Raw genomic sequence first — 18,637 nt, 5'->3', positions numbered from 1 at the left:
CATTTCTCTGTGGACTGAGAGCGCTCATACTTTCACTGTATAACACCTGTTAGACCTTCTCTATAATCGGGACATCGAAATCCATCTTTCTGCATTATGGAACCTTTAATATGATGCACATGACAATTTAACTCGGAGATTCAGATTACTGACGTTGACAAGACACCATCAGCTGACCTCTTCACCAGAGATCGTTCATCACTGTGTTGGTTTGTTAAACTGCAAAGACATGACATCCTACTAACAAATCAGTGAGTCCCTGTCTATCTGTCCTCTGATTAATCCGACAGACCACAACTTGGCGGCTGTATTGCTGAGGAAGTGCAGTGTTGAATGAGAAGTTTATTGAAGACCCTAACCCCACATTAATAATGATGTCACATGGTGCTTTGTGAGTTTGTAAACAGAACCCATTACTCCCATTAGATTAGCGACAGGCACATTTACAACAGGCATGGCACTATAGTTAGAGTTATTAGCATACTTTAGTTACAGCTGAAAAGATCTGCTACTGATGAAGTTAGTGATTCTAACCAGTGAAAATGGCGGCAGACAGTTATGGCCCTACTACTTGGATGTTTTTCACATTGCAGAAAATCCAGATATTTTGCCAACCTGTGTGTTTGAAGACAATAATCATTTCATGTAGGCAAACTCAAATTTTCACTTGCCCTGTGTCCTGAATGTGTTACACACAGCAGTTACACTTTCTCTCACATGTTGATTGGTTTAGTTGAAAGCAGAGGCCATGTTCTGCCCTGGCCTGCGGCACAATAAAAATATTATGTATCAGTGTAGTAACCTCCTACTGGCAAGGTGCAGGAGAAATGCACATGGCACTGAAAGTCTTTTTTAATCCACAGCTTCTGTACAAATGTTCCAACAAACTATCACTTGTTTTCATGTTTTGATAAAGTAATGACTGAAAACTTCATTTATCAGTGTCACATTAGTAATTTATTGATGCTATGGTTCAGTTGCCCAGTGAGTCTCACCTGACAGACTCGGATGGCGTTGTCCAGTACTGTCTTGGTATCGGTGGTGTAGTCGCTGCATGGTAGCTGGGCGTGGCTGAAGTGGGCCTGTAGCAGCAGGTGGGTCTTGGTGTGGGCGCTATCGTATGAGTGGGGGTTGACCTGCAGTGGGAGCTGCTGAGCCAACTGGCTGTTCAGCTGGTCCTCGTTGTGTCTGACGGGCAACTCGGCATATTCCTCTGCATCCTGAGGGACAGAGATCAAAAGTGAAACAGGAAGTCAAAAGCACGCTATGGTCAGGCTCTTTTAATCTGAGCATCTGCGCCCTAACAGCAGATGCATTTAACTCCCCACTCTTCTGTTTTTTTCCCTGCTTAAGAAAACAGCTTTCCCTTCCCCACAAAGACTGGGGAATCTATTCACCATACCTTATGACCTGAAAATCCTACTCCTAAAAACCTATTGAGGGTTGGAATGAGATTTTGAATTTGTGAAATTGTTTTAAGTACATTTCTGAGAATTCTAAACACTGAATGACAAAGGAACAGTAAACACATGCACTGGGTCACTGGAAGGTAAAATGATGATGATGGTCCATCAATCTCCTCTTTGTGCTGAGGCTGTGTGCTCAGCCTTGTTTGTAATTGTTATACAGAGTGATGCACAGACACGCATGGCTCCTCTCCTCTATTTCACTCCAGTTCAACTTTGGCTAATGTACTCCCATCAACAGGCTGTGCTGGAGGCATTTGTCACAGCCTCCCCCCGGCTTGGATTGTTAAGGCTCCATCCATCATTGACCAAAGCCGGTGTTTCAAAAGCTAGGTGCTGAGGAAAGGACCTGAGCGGTGTGGGGGTTGGGGTGAGAGACAGGAAAATGAATCTATGAATGATTTGTCTTTCAGTGCTGTTGTGTCTGCATATGGATGTGCTGGAGAGAAAGACTATAGATCTTTAAGGCGACAACACCAACAACTCCACACAGCCTCACACCCTCTGATCGTAACATTTCCTCAGACAGAGGATGGAGAAAGTACTTGGAGAGACGAGCTTTGAAGCAGTAATTGCAGTGCAGAGAGGAATCAAAAAGAGAGGAGCTGGGCAAACAACAAGAGAGGAAGGTATACACAGCTCAGAGCTTTTGAGGGCGTCAGGTCCACAGTACAACTGCCGCAGATCACATATTTACAAGTTTTACAAATTTATAAGTTTCTGGAAAAAACTGGATGCACTGGCTTAAGACCTGGCCGGTCAATCAAACTGATTATTTTCTTTAAAAGTTGACTGCCCTTGTGTTGTCAGCAGTTTGTCTGAAATATCACACAATTGGTTGTGTGGTGTCTACATTTCTTTTCAACTTTACTGCTTTTCTTTCAGTTTTAATTAATTAATTACTCAATCAACAGAACATCACTCCACAGCAATGTTGATAATCAATTAAACGTCCATTTATTAAGCAACTACACAAAACATACTTATGTTTCAGCCTTCGGAAGGGATGAAGTGTTGCTGCTTTTTCTCTGTTTATATCATTGTAAATTAATTACCATTAGGTCTTGGATTGTTTGTCAGACAAAAAAAACGAAACAAAAAAAACTATCTGAAGACATCACTTTGGACTCTGGAACTGTTAATTGTCATGTTTCACAATGTATCCATCTCTAATTATGTTTAAAAGTATATTTTTGGCCATTTCATGCCTTTATTATAGAACACACATTTAAAACAAACAGGAAATGAGAAGATAGATTGAACATGATAACAAATCTCCCCAGCTCTGCTTCAACTGGGGACACTGGGGCTCCCAGTTTCATAATTTCCAGACTTTGTATAGACTTCAAGAGGAAATGGATCAGTTGTTAATTACATTACCTGTTGGTTGCAGCTAGTTTCAATTCCATGCTGTGACTTGCAGTCAACACTTCAAAAGCAAAGGTTTACGAGCCTTTGAGTTATATAAATTAAAACTTTAGCTTAGGTCAGATGATCAGAAAGACTGATAGTTTATCCAGATTATATAAAACACTATGTGGAGGTACAGAAGAAAGCATTTGCACCTGTAATAACTGTACTGGCTCATTGTAGGGGAAGGAAAATCTGCTTCCAGCAAAACCCAAGGCCCTGTTCAGACCTGGTATTAACATCCGTCTTGGGTGATCCGATCACAAGTGGACAGCTCTAAATACAGTGTGAATGCACCCAAGATGCATTGAGGATGCATTGGAGATCAGATCACGCAGACCTTATTGATCCTGTTCAGAGCTGGTATTAAAATGCATCAATGTGCGTCTGTGTGTGAGTGAGTGAGTGAGTGAGTGAGTGAGTGAGTGAGAGTGTGTGTGTGAGAGAGAGAGAGCAGTACGGAGGGGTTGATAATCAATGCGCTGCTCACAGCTCTACAGTGAAATAAGGTTTTATCCATTCTAAACACTGAAATATTACCTCTGAATATGATCTGACAGATCAGATCTCAAATGTGTCCTGAATTTGTCTTGGGTGTGCTCACATTTTCACATATTTTCAAACATATCATCAACCTGGCAGCACAAAGGATCTATACAATCACCAGCATTTGAAGGTCAGCAACCAACTTTAGTGTCATCAATTCACTATCCAACCAACTGTGTCATAAATCTGGCCACAATCTGACCTTTAGTTCCTGAGTTATGGCCAAAAACATGTTTTGTGAGGTCACAGTGACCTTGACCTCTGATCACTAATCAGTTCAGTGGATTTTTGTGTCACATTATTTCTCTCCAGGTATTCCTGATGCATCAAGTTCACGAGAATGGGATGGACATGAGGTCACAATTAGGGATGCACTGAAAATTCGGCCACCGAAAATTTTCGGCCGAAAGACCTAAATCACCGAAACAACACGGCCGAAACTTGTGATCACATGGCAGACAGCGCGTCCAGCACGCGGGAAACGTGATTGCGAGCAAACAGCGCAGCCAGCAGCATTCTTCTCATATTCAGAATGGTGATGGGGATGTTTGGATTTCAGGTGATAAATTAAACCCGCATGGAGAAACTCTTTGCAGATGCACCCCCTCTTGAAATTTCAGCATTGCATGTTTTGCAAATCGCTATTCGTGGGTCTTTCTCTGAGATAGTGAAATAAGTCCACACCGCAGACATGCTGGCTCTTATCCCGTTTCCCGTGTGTAGAAGTCCTACAGAGAAATATTTAAAAAGCATTTGACACTTTGTGTTTTTATGAGAGAACATATTTAATTTTACAGTCTTTCAGCAGGCCAGTCAGTTATAAGCCTGTACATTATTATGTAATGTACACATGAGTAGGGTCAAGTTAAACATTTTATTTTGAATTTTAATTTATATTGTGCATTGTTGTAATGTCAGTGCTAAATAAATATTTTCATACTTTTGTAATTGATTTATTGCAATGCCTTGATTTTAGTGAGGTTAGTACACATCGTAGCCAAAAATGCTATGGTTCTAATAATTGACATAATCATTTCTTTCTGTGTTTCTGTTTTCTGTTTTCGGCCTTGGTTTCCTCATTTTTCGTTTTCGTTTTCGGCCAAGAATTTTCATTTCGGTGCATCCGTAGTCACAATGACCTTGACCTTTGATCTTCGATCCCCAAAATCTAGTCAGGTCATCCACCAAGGAAACATTTGTGCCACATTCCCTCAAGTTGTTCCTGAGAGATCACGTTCACAAGAACGGACAGATGTACAGGTGTACGTATGGGGAAACATGCTCCAGAGTGCAGCCGACCTGAGACTGGGGACTGTAGTTTACCTTTCAACGCCACATTCAAAGCAAACAGCTAAGATGATGATGGAGTGGCCTAAGTTCAAGTCTCTGACTGTCCCTGAGTGGCCCAGCCAAAGACCAGACTAAAACCTCATAGAACATCTGTGGAGAGACCTGAAGATGTCAGTTCACAGACACTCTGATGCAGCTCGAGAGGATCTGTCAGGAAGAACGGGATAAACCGCCCAGTTCCAGGTGTGCAAGGCTCGTAGAGACTTACCCAAGAAGATTGACTGCCAAAGGGGCTTCTACAAAGTACTGAATTAAAGTCATTAAAGAACTGAATCCTTCTGGAAATGAAAAATCAGTTTTTGCTGTTTATTGAGAAAATTTTCTAAAAACAGTTTCATCTATTTAAGACATAACGATTTAAAGATCTTAAACACAATGAAGTGAAGGGATCTGAATACTTTCTGAGGCCACTGTGTATGACAATACTTTTGACTGCCAGTTTACGTTTGATACAGTTTGATTTTACTGTTAAAACATTCATCTAAGGAAGCAGCGCTCAAATACAGCCGGGAAGAAAACACAGACAAAGACAGGCTGAGTTTTCATGTAGTGCTCAGAGAGGAAAACGAGTACAAGGGGGGTGGGAGGTGTTGGTGTAGCTAGGCGTGGGTGTTGCTCATCAGTGGCCACGGTGCAGCAATTAGGGGGAACTGGAGGAGCATGCCAGTGCTTTGTAGCTAACAGAGGGGGAGTGGATGGGCGTCAGGGTGACTGGCCTATTGTGTTGCAGCTTGTTGAGGAGGGAGGTAACCAAACATGGCATACCTTGGTCTGCTTCCATCTACATGTGTGCAAAGGGGAGTGATGTTAACTGTCTCAGAGTAGCCCCCCCTCCCTAAGCTAGCATTATTATTGAAGTCAGATTCAACCGCTGAACACACCACATGGACTTACAGCAGAAATAAAATCTGAAGAAAATCGAAAAACACACAACAAATGAAAAATCTAAATTAGTCTTTTTTGACAAACAAATCACATTTCCAGCCACAATTTACTTAACTGAATAAAGAAATAATAAAAACAATTGCTGTCTTGACAAATTATTTTTATTCAGACAGTTAGATACTCTGCCAATGGGGAGAGATAAGGCCCAGCACAATCTTTGAATTCCTCCTCTATTGTTGTCCATAAACTATTAAAAACACATTACTTACCTTGACTGTTGTCAGGGGTGACATGTTCCTTCATTACCATTACCATGACCACAAGCACTGTAGCTAATTTTGACTTAGATTTTTGGTAGGAACCACTAGACCTGGGGCTGAGAAATCAGAAAGTGTGGAGAGATGTACCAACACATTATTGGTTTTGGTCATTTCATGGGACCTGTTGATATAAAAAAAATTAAAAAACACCAGTCTTACCCTTTTAACAATCTATAAAGAACTTAGACAGCACAGCAAAATGATCAAAATCTTTTTTAGCACAAGGAAATGTTTCAAACTGTTTGGCCTAAAGCACATCTTGGTTGGCTGTAAGACAGGCCTAAAACAAGACAGATGCCCATGCCCGGACAACTTGCCCTCAACTACTGTCCTTCATCTGCAAAAAAGAGCAACTGGGGTTCAACCCCTCGTCTACAGACTCACGACCACTGAACGCAGCAAGATACTGGGAGATGCCTGGGAGATGCCTACAGACTGAACTTACTGTCCAAAATTGCAATGATCAACCTGTGAGCCAGATCTGGTCCTTTGGCCCAACTCCTTCCAGCATGACCTCATCACTGACCTGACGATCCCTGGGAGGACGCATGGATGAAGCATATAAAGGAAAAAGCCTGTGATTTGCCAACCTGGCAGCTGAGGCAGAGGACTGATGAAGGAATGTATGAGTGTATCCGGTTGAGGTGGGTTGCAGAGGCTTTGCAGCAGTCAGAGGGCAGACCCATGAGAGGGAAATCAAAGCAACTGAAGATGTGTTGTAATGGTAGCCACATCATCTAGTGATCATCTCCAAGACACAACACATATGATGACAGATATTCCAGCAGTATATGTGACATTAATTTCATTTAAGTAAGTGACTCAATTCTAGAACATTTTTCAAACACGTTGACTGTTCATTTGCTGTTTTCAGGAAATCAAATTTTATAACTCACAAATAACATTTTTCACAGTGATGAAATGCGCCACTAGTCATTACAAACAGATGTACAAGCCCATTAGAAGGTGTGGAAAAAGGAGTATGTCATCATCACCCCCCCTTGGAAATGTGTGAAAACACCATATCTTGTGTTGACTCCACCAATCAGGAGCCAGAATGTGGATGACCTTGCTGCTGGGATGCACAAGGTCAAGAAGTAAAAGGAAGAGGGTGACAGATCACACTAAACCTCCATAATGAGGAGAGTTAATGAAGCTCAGACAAAGGTGCTAATTTGAAAGCAGGGAGTAAAGTGGATCTGTGTGGATGTGTGTGCAGGAACATTCCCTGATGTTTTTTGTACTTTCAAATCACAAAAAGAGAAAAAAACAGACAGGCATCTCCTCTGTCATGTGTTACATGTCTTTCAAACAGCAACATAAAGCTCTCGAGCTGCCACATACTGAAGTCAGAGATGCGGGGCTACTCAGATAAGACTGGGCTACATCAAAAAACGCAAACAAAAGAAAAGAAAAAGGAAGAAAATTAAAGGAAACATTGCGAAAGTGCCACAGTGTTTACTGGTTCGATAGAATTAATTAACACTAAAAACTTGTTTATATCCAACAAAATCAATATTTGGAGTATTGCCCTAAAAATAAGTGCAGTCTTACTTCTTCTTACTTCTCATTTGCACTTGCAACTGTTTTTCTTCCACAGACATTTAATTGGAAAATAGTTTTTGAGAAGCAGTTCTGTTTAATTGCTTGACTCTCACTGTGCACACATGCACCTGTGCACACACACAAAGTTTAATGATTTCCCACACCATGAGCAAAAATGGAAGAAAAAGCACAAAGTTATTGGGCAACCCTGACTGTGCATACAAACGTACAGCACAGCTTTAGTGTGTGTCCTCCTGCTCTGCATGCATTCTACTCCTGAATTCATTATTGTGCATCCATTAGATTCCACAGTTTAATTACTGACATGACATCAGTGTTTCGACTTTGCTGGTAGCCAACAAGATCTGAGTCTAGATTTATGCATTGAATTTACCTACAGACAGCATCACTGCAGCTCCAACAACACAAAAAACTTGGAATGACTGAGTGATTACAACATTAAGCAGGAGCTTGACTGGCTCCATCAATACCCGGTCATGATAAAGACTCATCTCTGTGTCTCCTGAGTGAAAATGACTGTTGAGTGCAGTGTGCCCAGCTCAACATAGCAAAAACATTTTTTTAAGTAGCTGGTGTAACACAAGTGTATTTAAAAACTTAAATCCTCAATAGTGGCACTAAAATTATATTTATTTAGTATATCTCATCAAAGCAGTTCTTGTAGTTTTATCAGTGCTGCAGATGAAACAATAAGGTCAAAGGTCATGGATTCACTAAAATGAAAAGGGCTCATCTTCTTGGGAACATAAGAGTAATCATGAATTTCATAGACATCTTTACTGTATCTCAAAAGATTGTGAGATATAGTATCTTGATAAAAAAGCAGTTCTGGCCATATAAAGGAAAAGTCACAAAGCGAGTTAATATCTTGGTCTAGAGGCTTTAACTGCAAAACGTCTGACCTCAGCATAACTTCTCTGTCAATGCACAGTCTTGAACTGTATGTCTCAAACCTTAACTTCAGAGCACACAACACAAGTGTGTACTGACATCTTTTTTCTGAATCAATGACATAGGTCTAAGCAAAGATAAATAGAAAAGGTTGTGGCGTTGACACAATGTACATAGTAAATGGTGACAGTGTTCAGTGTGAAACTCACCGTCAGGACGGAGAGTAGCTCGGGGATAGACAGCTCAGCCTTCAGCCGCTCTTTAAACATGCGGATGGTCTGGTGCTTCAGGTAGTAATAGGAGGCAATGCGACCGTAGGTCAGTGGCTCAATTGTCCGATCATCCTGGACATTAATGGAAACAAAAGTTTAACAAACAAAACCTTGATCTTATTTAACATTAGATCTATTTGTGTCATTTTACAAACGTACTTAAAAAACACTACACACACACCCACGCACAGACACACACCTCTTTTATCTCTATGCAGTAGGAGCACTCCAGGTCCCGCAGGCTCCTCTCCACCAGGTTGGACAGGTATTTATTGATGGACTCGTGGCTGATGTCTTCTAAGCTGTAATAACTGAACAACACAGCACACAGTGTGTGATTACAAAAAAGTGACTTCATGTCAAAATACTCCAGAAAGGTTGTTTGTCATTCTGTGTATTTGTTCTGCTGCACTGAGAACTTCTGTTGTTCTGACAGTCCACCATGACCTTTGGACAGGGAGACTCGAGACAGGATAAATGTGCTGAGAGATGATTCAGGGAGTTCAGGCAGACACATGAGGTAAGTTGAATTTCACTGCTTAAATGACAACTCCACAGTGACTGTTAAAATGCACACTACATAAATGTCCTGTTTTGCACTGACCTGTGTAGGCATTTTAGGGCCCTGTCACACCACCAGTTAATACAAGAATTTGATTTAAGCAAAATTAATGAATTTTAATTTCACCAAATATGTACAAATCTTTTGGTTTGAGAAAAAGATGACAGTCCAAAAGAAAGAAGGCAACCATTACTATTTCATTTGTACTGAACCATCCAAAAACCTGCGCACTGGAAGTAGAAATTGCTCTATAAAAGACAGTTAGGGCCTAATATGAAGGTACATAACAATGGAAGGGTAGGCTATTATATGTATATATATAGGTTAGAATCTTATACACTGTTGAGCTACAGAAAGAAAGTGCCAGCTGAAAGAAAAAGGTCCAGCCCTTGCCAGCAAATGACTCCCAGGTTAGACTATTACCTGACATAACTCAACCAGTGGCCAAATGGGTTCCATCAGCTCAGCTCTGCTAGGTAAGAGTTACCATATGAGGCTCAGCAGACGTGTAATTAAAGACAATCTTCATTACCTTATAATAAGAATATTTGTGCATGATGTGTTCAAGTAAAATAAAAAAGTAAAAGAAGCCAAACACCGTTTCACTAAAGCTGGTAGAAACAGATGTCTGCAAGGGTGAAAAAATCTGTATACATAACCCTAACCCTATACAATGTCAGTAATGTAAAATATGTCTTGGCTCAACTGTTCACTACTGGGGGTTATGTGTGTTATAACAGTGCCATCTTGTTGATCTCTAGTGTCAGTCAATGACCACATTTCATGCTTTCATCAGAAGATGATTACAAGTTAGTAATGAATTATTATTGGGCTACCCAGCAGACATTTGTTACAGAATGGGTTAAGTAGTCACAAAAAGCTGTCAAGGAGACACCCTGAGGAACATGGTCATAATCCTGCTCCAAGTCCACTAAACACACGTAGACTGGATTTGCAAACTCCCATGAACCCTCCATACTTGAAAGAGAACGAGATCAGAGCAAAGAGCTGGTCCCCATTTCAGAACCTTGATGGTCACATTGGTCCTCCAAAAATCTGAGGTTCAAATTGGCCATGTTTCTTTTCCACTGATTACAACAGTCTAGTCTTCTGTCCAAACACAGATTGAGACTTTTTTGGGGGATTAATATATGTAGGAATGGATCCAAACCAATGTGTTATTGGTGCTAGCTCCCTGCTCATAAAACAAGACTTTCAATTTCTTATTTCTTGTTTGCAAGTCATAGTTTTTCCTTTGCACTTCTCAGTTTTCTGCGTTTGGTCTTTGCGGCAGACACTATTGAAGAGTGATGTGCCGAGGGTAGCTGATTAGCTTGCTAACTTCAGTAGAAGGTAAGATAGCTCTTGTATATGCAAATAAAATTTGACAATGTAGCTCTTTTTTGCGTGATAGTAATTTTGCAGCATATGTAATTCCATGTCTCTTTATAGTTTTATTAACTGAGAAATGTAACCCTATAGGGCTATAGCCATGAACAGACTGAGAATGCTGAAAACAAAGAAAAAAACTGCACCTCAGTGGAGCATAAAGTTGTAGAGAAGAGTAAGGAAAGTAGGAGGAGAAAAATAAGGAATTAAAAGTAAGAATTATAGTAAGGACAAATACCAAAAAATACGGTAAGTTAACAGGTGGAGGAAGGCCGAGGTCATTTTTACACTTATCTGCACAATGCATGCAAACCAGGGCAGACTGAAAAATTGCCAAATTCCCATATCACATTAAAACAGATATCTTCATGATCATCACACAGAACCATTAATTCTGCCATTAGGAGCAGGGAGAAGAAATCCCAGCTGCACTCGCGAGCTGGAAGCAGCAGTTGAGACAGGCGATGGCCATATTTATCGTGTGTTAAATATTAAGCATTTCTTTTATTCCCATTGCTCCACATGTTAACAGCGCACAAAGCTAAGGGCTGAATGTTTTTATTACTGAATACATTTCACAGGTCTTCACTAGTGGCAGGGGCTGTCTGATTAAGTTATGGCTATTAGCATCATCACCATTAGGCTCCTGATGGCACAGGGAGTCAGCCTGCAGATGTTTAAGACACCCATGGGACCCTGTGGGTGTATTCGTGTGTACCAGAGTGTGTGTGTGTGTGTGTGTGTGTGTGTGTGTGTGTGTGTGTGTGTGTGTGTGTGTGTGTGTGTGTGGTGTCTAGAAGTCAAAGCATTGAAGCAGTAGTGATAGATTAGCTGTTCAGATGTAAAACACAGCTGCGTAAAGGTAATGGTGTCAATACATCAAGAGGCAAATATTATTCTATGTAACGTGAGGCTGAACTTAAGAGTTCTGATACACATCATCATGCTGATAAGAGAGCATGCACACAGGCCAAAGACATCATACAGGAACCAAGTTCTGTTTGATTTAATAGAATTCCTTTCTAACATCAACTTCTGGTGTGAATACTGCTACACTTATTCATAGTCTTCTTTTGTATGTTTAAATTGAATCGTCAATTAAGGAACTTGAATTAAATTAAAGAACCTATATAATCTGTCAAAACCTCTCACATAGTTACTCTGAGGTAGTGACTTCATCAGCTAGATCCTGTCTCTAGAGAGGAGGACCTGTGTTGTTGTCATGATGTTTGTCATTTTGAATGATGAAATTTGATTTGAGGTCAAGTCAAACACGTTCTCAGTTGGCGTAGGGTTATGGCCAAATTGTCTCCTGTCTCGGATTCTGTTTATGATTTTCATGGACACGGACTCCATGTGTAGCTGAGGAATGAAGAGCATCTAGTTTTGCAACCTCAGGAAGGAATCTCTGCTCTGTGTAGATGATGTAGGTCTGTTGCACTGGTATGGTTTGCTACCATGTTGGTTGGGGGTGAGTTGCTGTCCCAACTGAAGGAATTCATGTATTGTGCAGTTATTGCACGTTGCCATGGCGCCGCGGATGGCTGCCTCGGTGTTTTGGTGCGCATTTTTTGCCTTATTTTCTTTATAAATCCAGTTTTCTGCTTTGGTTTCCGGAGCTCTTTCACCAGAGAAGAGCTCATTAATATCAGAGAAACAACTCCAGTGGATTTTTTTCCTACTTTTCTCGACTCATCTGTGGGATTATTGGACATTTTGGTCAGAGGTCACTGACCGTTGCTCTCGCAGTGAAACGCCGGAGGAGAGGAAAACGTACCGGTGCGCTTGCGCGTCTCCGCCGGCGCGCACTCCGCACACCTCTCCCAGGTATCTTTCTCTCCAACGTGCGTTCACTGCCCAACAAACTGGATGAACTTCAGCTACTGGTGCAGAAGAACAGAGACTTTTCCTCATCTTCCGTCCTGTGCTTCATGGAGACGTGGCTGTGTGGATCGATTCCGAACTCTGCGCTGGAGCTGGCCGGCTTCCAGCTCTTCAGAGCGGATCGCGACACAGAGCTGTCCGGCAAAACCAAAGGTGGAGGAATCTGCTTTTATGCAAACAGTGGCTGGTGCAAAGACGTGACAGTGATCCTGCAGCACTGTTCTCCTGACCTGGAGACTTTCATCATAAACTGCAGGCCCTTCTACTCCCCCCGTGAGTTCACCTCAATCATCCTGGTCGGTGTTTACATCCCACCACAGGCAAACGTGCAGGAGGCACAGCGGGCGCTCGCCGACCAGATACTGTGTGTGGAGCAGACCTACCCGGACTCCGTAGTTATTGTCCTTGGTGACTTTAACAAAGGGAACCTCAGTCATGAACTGCCCAAATACAGACAGTTTGTTAATTGCCCGACCAGAGAGGGGAACACTCTGGACCACTGTTACACCACAATCAGTGGTGCTTATCACGCCGTCCCCCGGGCTGCACTGGGCCACTCTGACCATGTCATGGTCCACCTGATTCCCACATACAGGCAGAAACTAAAACTGTGTAAACCTGTTGCGAGGACATCAAAGCAGTGGAGCAGTGAAGCCATAGAGGATCTGCGGGCATGTTTGGACTGCACTGACTGGGAGGTGTTCAGGACTGCTTCCAACAGTCTGGATGAGTTCACAGAGGCTGTGACGTCATACATCAGCTTCTGTGAGGACTGCTGTATCCCATCACGCACCAGGGTGAGTTATAACAATGACAAACCCTGGTTCACAGCTCAGCTCAGTCAGCTCAGGAGGCAAAAGGAGGAAGCTTTCAGGAGTGGGGACAGGGACAAGTTTAAAGAGTCCAAGTACAGGTTTAGCAAGGCGGTGAGAGAAGCTAAACGACTGTACTCTGAGAAACTTCAGCTCCAGTTCTCAGCCAATGACTCTGCTTCTGTCTGGAAAGGGCTCAGAAAGATCACAAACTACAAACCTAAACCCCCCCACTCCATTAACGACTTCCGTCTGGCCAACGATCTGAATGAGTTCTACTGCCGCTTTGAAAGACAATGGGACAAGCCTGACACCAACCTCCACATCAGAGCCACATCAGAACCCCCCTCCTCCCCTACCAAAGGAACGTCTCTCTCTATCCTGGAGAGAGATGTCAACAGGCTTTTTAAGAAGCAGAACCCCCGCAAAGCAGCCGGTCCTGACTCTGTCTCTCCATCATCCCTGAAGCACTGTGCTGATCAGCTGTCTCCAGTGTTCACAGACATCTTCAACACCTCACTGGAGACCTGCCACGTGCCAGCCTGCTTCAAATCCTCCACCATCATCCCTGTCCCCAAAAAACCAAGGCCCACAGGACTAAATGACTACAGACCCATTGCCCTGACCTCTGTGGTCATGAAATCATTTGAGCGCCTTGTCCTGTCCCATCTCAAATCCATCACTGACCCACTCCTGGACCCCCTGCAGTTCGCCTACAGAGCCAACAGGTCTGTAGACGACGCCGTCAACATGGCTCTCCACTTCATCCTCCAGCACCTGGACTCCTCAGGGACCTATGCCAGGATCCTGTTTGTGGACTTCAGCTCTGCCTTCAACACCATCATCCCGGCTCTGCTGCAGGACAAGCTCTCCCAGCTGAGCGTGCCTGACTCCACCTGCAGGTGGATCACCGACTTCCTGTCTGACAGGAGGCAGCACGTGAAGCTAGGAAAGCATGTGTCTGACTCCCAGACCATCAGCACTGGATCCCCACAAGGCTGCGTTCTTTCTCCTCTGCTCTTCTCCCTGTACACCAACACCTGCACCTCCAGCCATCAGTCTGTCAAGCTCCTGAAGTTTGCAGACGACACCACTCTCATTGGACTCATCTCTGATGGCGATGAGTCTGCCTACAGGTGGGAGACTGAGCGTCTGGTGACCTGGTGCAGGCAGAACAACCTAGAGCTAAACGCTCTGAAGACAGTGGAAATGATAGTGGACTTCAGGAAGAGCCCAGCCCCACCCACCCCCATCTCCCTGTGTGACTCCCCCGTGGCTACCGTGGAGCATTTTCGCTTCTTGGGAACCACCATCACACAGGATCTCAAATGGGAGCTAAACATCAGCTCCCTCATCAAAAAAGCTCAGCAGAGGATGTATTTCCTGAGGCAGTTGAAGAAGTTCAACCTGCCAAGGACTATGATGGTGAACTTCTACACCTCCATCATTGAGTCCATCCTCACCTCCTCCATCACCATCTGGTACGCTGCTGCCACGGAGAGGGACAATAACAGACTGCAGCGTATCATCCACTCTGCTGAGAAGGTGATTGGCTGCAATCTTCCGTCCCTCCAGGACCTGTACACCTCAAGGACTCTGAGGCGTGCAGGGAAGATTGTAGCTGACTCCTCCCACCCTGGACACAAACTCTTTGAGACACTCCCCTCTGGCAGGAGGCTGCGGTCCTTCAGGACCAAAACCTCTCGCCACAAAAATAGCTTCTTCCCATCTGCTATTAGCCTCATCAACAAGGCTAGAGAGCCCCACTGTTGCTGATCAATTGCACCAATCACCAGAAAAAATTCCTTGTATGTGAAAACATACTTGGCAATAAAACTGATTCTGATTCTGATTATTGAGTGACGATAAGATCAGACATGACATCACAGGCAGAACGGTGGAGCATAGAAAGTAATGTGGGCATTGTACCTGCCTGTCATGGTGAAGACAGAGCTGAGCCTGAAAGCGAGGCTCTTGATTTATTTCTTGATCTATGTTCAAACCCTTACTGATGGTCTTAAGCATTGGGGAGTGACACAAACAATCCTTTATTATCCCTTAGATAGACGGTGAGACGCTCGACATACAGAAGGATTTGGGAGTAGAACTGCTGCTCCTCTGCCTTGAAAAATGCCAGGTGTGGTTGTTTTGGTATGTGATTAGGATGCCTCTCAGATACGTTTCTGTGGAGGTTTGCCAGGCATGTCCAACTGGACCACAGGCAGACCCAGAACGAGCTGGAGGAAAAATATACCTCATCTCGTATAGACATTAAATTGCTGAAATTCACAAAATCACAAACTGGATGAATTCAATATAAAACGCCATTAGTTGTCAATCTAAGTGACTGAGTAAAAGTGCTATTATTAAAGCCAAATGATAATACAGCACTATTCTACTAGTAAGAATACTACCACCAATAATCTTTATAATAGTGGTGATAGTATTCAGTAATGTAAGTAAGTTTAAAACTATTTTTAAGGATTTTTGTCGTTGAACTTTTGGCTGGAGACAGTAAAGTTTGGACAGAGACAGCAGAATGATATCAATGGTCCTGGTCCAATTCCAAACCATAAATGATCATAAATGCTTAAAGCCACAAAGTCTTTCCACCAATACAATCACAGATAAACATTAAATCTGTGTCACTGTTTTGCTGAAAATGTTAGACTTTGAACTTAACGTCCAGCTTGGTTCCAAAATGATCAATATCTGATTTCACACACCTGTATTGGTCTGATCCCACTGCCCGGCCTCAGTCAGGGCCTGATGGGTAAACGTGGGCTGACAGCCGTGCAAATACCAACAGGCTGGAATGTTCTGGAATGGTCTCTGTCTACATAGCAGATGTTTGACTCCAGAACTCAGCACTGCTCTAACCAGGTTGTGAGAGTAGGCTAAGAATGTGTGCACGTGTTTGTGTGTTTGCTGTATCTTTTGATGTGTATGAACTGCTGCTGTTGGTAATGACATGTGGTGTGCGGAGCTTTTCCTAACCTGGGGTTCATCACCAGCCGCCTGAAGAAGTATGTCCAGGTGATGTAGTCCATTGCGTCCTGTTTGGATGAGATTGTTCCTGCAGCCATCTCAGCGTTCAGATGGTCTGACAGGACACTGAGGAGGCTTGGGATATAACACAATCACAGACAGAACACTTACACATACATTCTGATTTACAATAGAAGAGATTCTGATTTAGATCTAAATTTTATCAACCTAATTTGGAATAGCCAACAATTATCTATCAACTGTTCAATTCATTTTCCAAACAAACAGGCCAAAAACTGACTCCAGCTCATTCGGTGTTAAAATGGTTCTTTCACTTGTCTTATTCTGTTGTAAACCCTCTTTCGTTTAACATTTGAACACATCACTGTGGATGTATGTTGTTTTATTTTCTGACATTTATGAACAAAATGATGAATCCATGAAATGAGAAAATAATTGGCAAGTTAATGGATTATTGTAGCTGCAGCACCAAGTATCAAAACTGTATGTACTGACTTCTGGCAGTAAATATGTAGTCATGCAGTCACAAACCTGTTTTTTTTTTTTTTACCAGATAATTCCTGAATTTAATCAAAATGTTGCCACTTTTTGACTAGTTTTATCTCATTTAGGCAACTGTACTGTACTTATGTTGCTTATGTTTAGAAAACATTCAACAGTTTTCCTCCTTTCAGTAAATGAAAAACATAAAACAAACAAAAAAAACAGGTTTACATTTCTCAAAGTAAGGTCTAAAGGTATAAAAAGACTGGTTTAGCATCAGCATTGATGTGATGTGTACAAGGAGTTATTTTGTACATAAACTGTATACAGATTTGTTCTGAGCACAGTGTGAATCAGTTTTTGGTAAGTATGTGTCATGGGAGAGTGCAGACATTTAGATGAAGTCTGTGCTGTGCACTAGAGTTTCATCACATTCACAGCCCCACAGGTGTGTTCTCATTTGATGAACACTATCTTGTTCATACTGGCACTATACTGTATATGTATAGACGGAAAAGGCCTCTGGGCTTCGATAGAACAGATAGTGATGGTAGAAACCCTGAACACCATGATGACAGACATGTGACTGTTACCTGGACTCAACAGGAAAAGGCTCGTAGAGGAACTTCTTGTAGAAATCCTTCTTTATGTCGTGGACGAGAATAACCGCTTTGCCCTGGTCATCAAACTGAGGCCGACCTGCTCGCCCCATCATCTGCAGAACATCTACACACACACACACACACACACACACACACACACACACACACACACACACACACACACACACACACACACATCGTATATATTACAAAACACTGCTTTTCCATTCCATGTTCCACATTATTTAAATTAGCTGCAGTGAAAAGTGATTCTTTGTTGTCACTCAGTTGATTCAGAACCATCAACTGTTTTTTAAAAGGAGTCCTTCCCTCAGCCAAGATAAATGCAATGACTCCAGTGATATGAGGTCATGTAGAGTCTGATTTAAGAGATTAACACAATTGTAGGGATAGCAAAATAGCAGGCATCCCTCCTCAGTTGGTGTTGGACTACAGTTATCTTCCATTATAATGTCAACCTCTGTCCTATTGTGGTGGATTAAAACAGTCTGTACTGAATGTACCTGTGAGAAAACAGTTAATGGGCAGGACTGTGTACCTGTGATGGGGTAGTCCACGTAGCGCCTGGATTTGCCATCATAGTATTCCGTTCCCTTGACGACCACCAGGTGAGCAGGGAAGTTCACCCCCCAAGCCAGAGTACTGGTAGCAATCAAAACCTGAGAGAAGAGATGAGAACTGACTGCAATGATACAACAGGGGGAAACTTAACACAAATTGAAAGAATGAAAAATTTACAACAAATATAGAGACAAATAGGTAATAAATAATAAGCAAAGAAAACATCTCGAGGAAAACATGGGACATGGGTAAAGTGAGAATGCACATACAGTTAATCCACATTCGGCTGTATGACGCAGTGTGTAGGTCTCATTATTCCTCTTTTATGGAATCATAGATATTTCAAGCAGATACAACAGATTTCACTTTTTCTCTCATGTTTAACTTTGACGTGATGAAGCTCAGGTGGCAGATCAGAGTGGATGATAGGGTGATTTAAGAAATAAATAAGGTAATAAATACTTTTGTTCTGTCTTGCCCACCTGCCCAAAAAGAAGTAATAAAAATTTGGCCACAGGATAATGATTTACACCATTTAGACCAAGGAAGGAGTGATAAGAGCTTTCCACGGCCAACCAGCATAGCACTGATCATTTCTGCAATAACAT

General features: G+C 42.4%; 1 protein-coding gene across 2 annotated transcripts in view; it reads right to left on the bottom strand.

Moving 5' to 3' along the window:
* The window catches only part of ascc3 (activating signal cointegrator 1 complex subunit 3), a 171,066-nt gene that overhangs the window by 10,477 nt on the left and 141,952 nt on the right, over positions 1–18,637 (bottom strand). For both annotated transcript variants that reach the window (XM_071469778.1, XM_071469779.1), the window contains exons 32-37: positions 18,007–18,127; positions 17,439–17,571; positions 16,351–16,476; positions 8,906–9,017; positions 8,644–8,778; positions 996–1,220 (exon numbers count right to left, since the gene is read on the bottom strand). In XM_071469778.1, the coding sequence (XP_071325879.1) occupies positions 996–1,220; positions 8,644–8,778; positions 8,906–9,017; positions 16,351–16,476; positions 17,439–17,571; positions 18,007–18,127 (852 nt within the window). The remainder of the gene's footprint in view (positions 1–995; positions 1,221–8,643; positions 8,779–8,905; positions 9,018–16,350; positions 16,477–17,438; positions 17,572–18,006; positions 18,128–18,637) is intronic.

Source organism: Trachinotus anak, unplaced genomic scaffold, assembly GCF_046630095.1.
Source record: "Trachinotus anak isolate AG129_WGS33_773 ecotype Australia unplaced genomic scaffold, CSIRO_AGI_Tana_v1 ptg000032l, whole genome shotgun sequence".
NCBI lineage: Eukaryota > Metazoa > Chordata > Actinopteri > Carangiformes > Carangidae > Trachinotus > Trachinotus anak.
The sequence above is the reverse complement of the archived record's forward strand: the minus strand, read 5'-3'. Positions and strand labels throughout refer to the sequence as shown.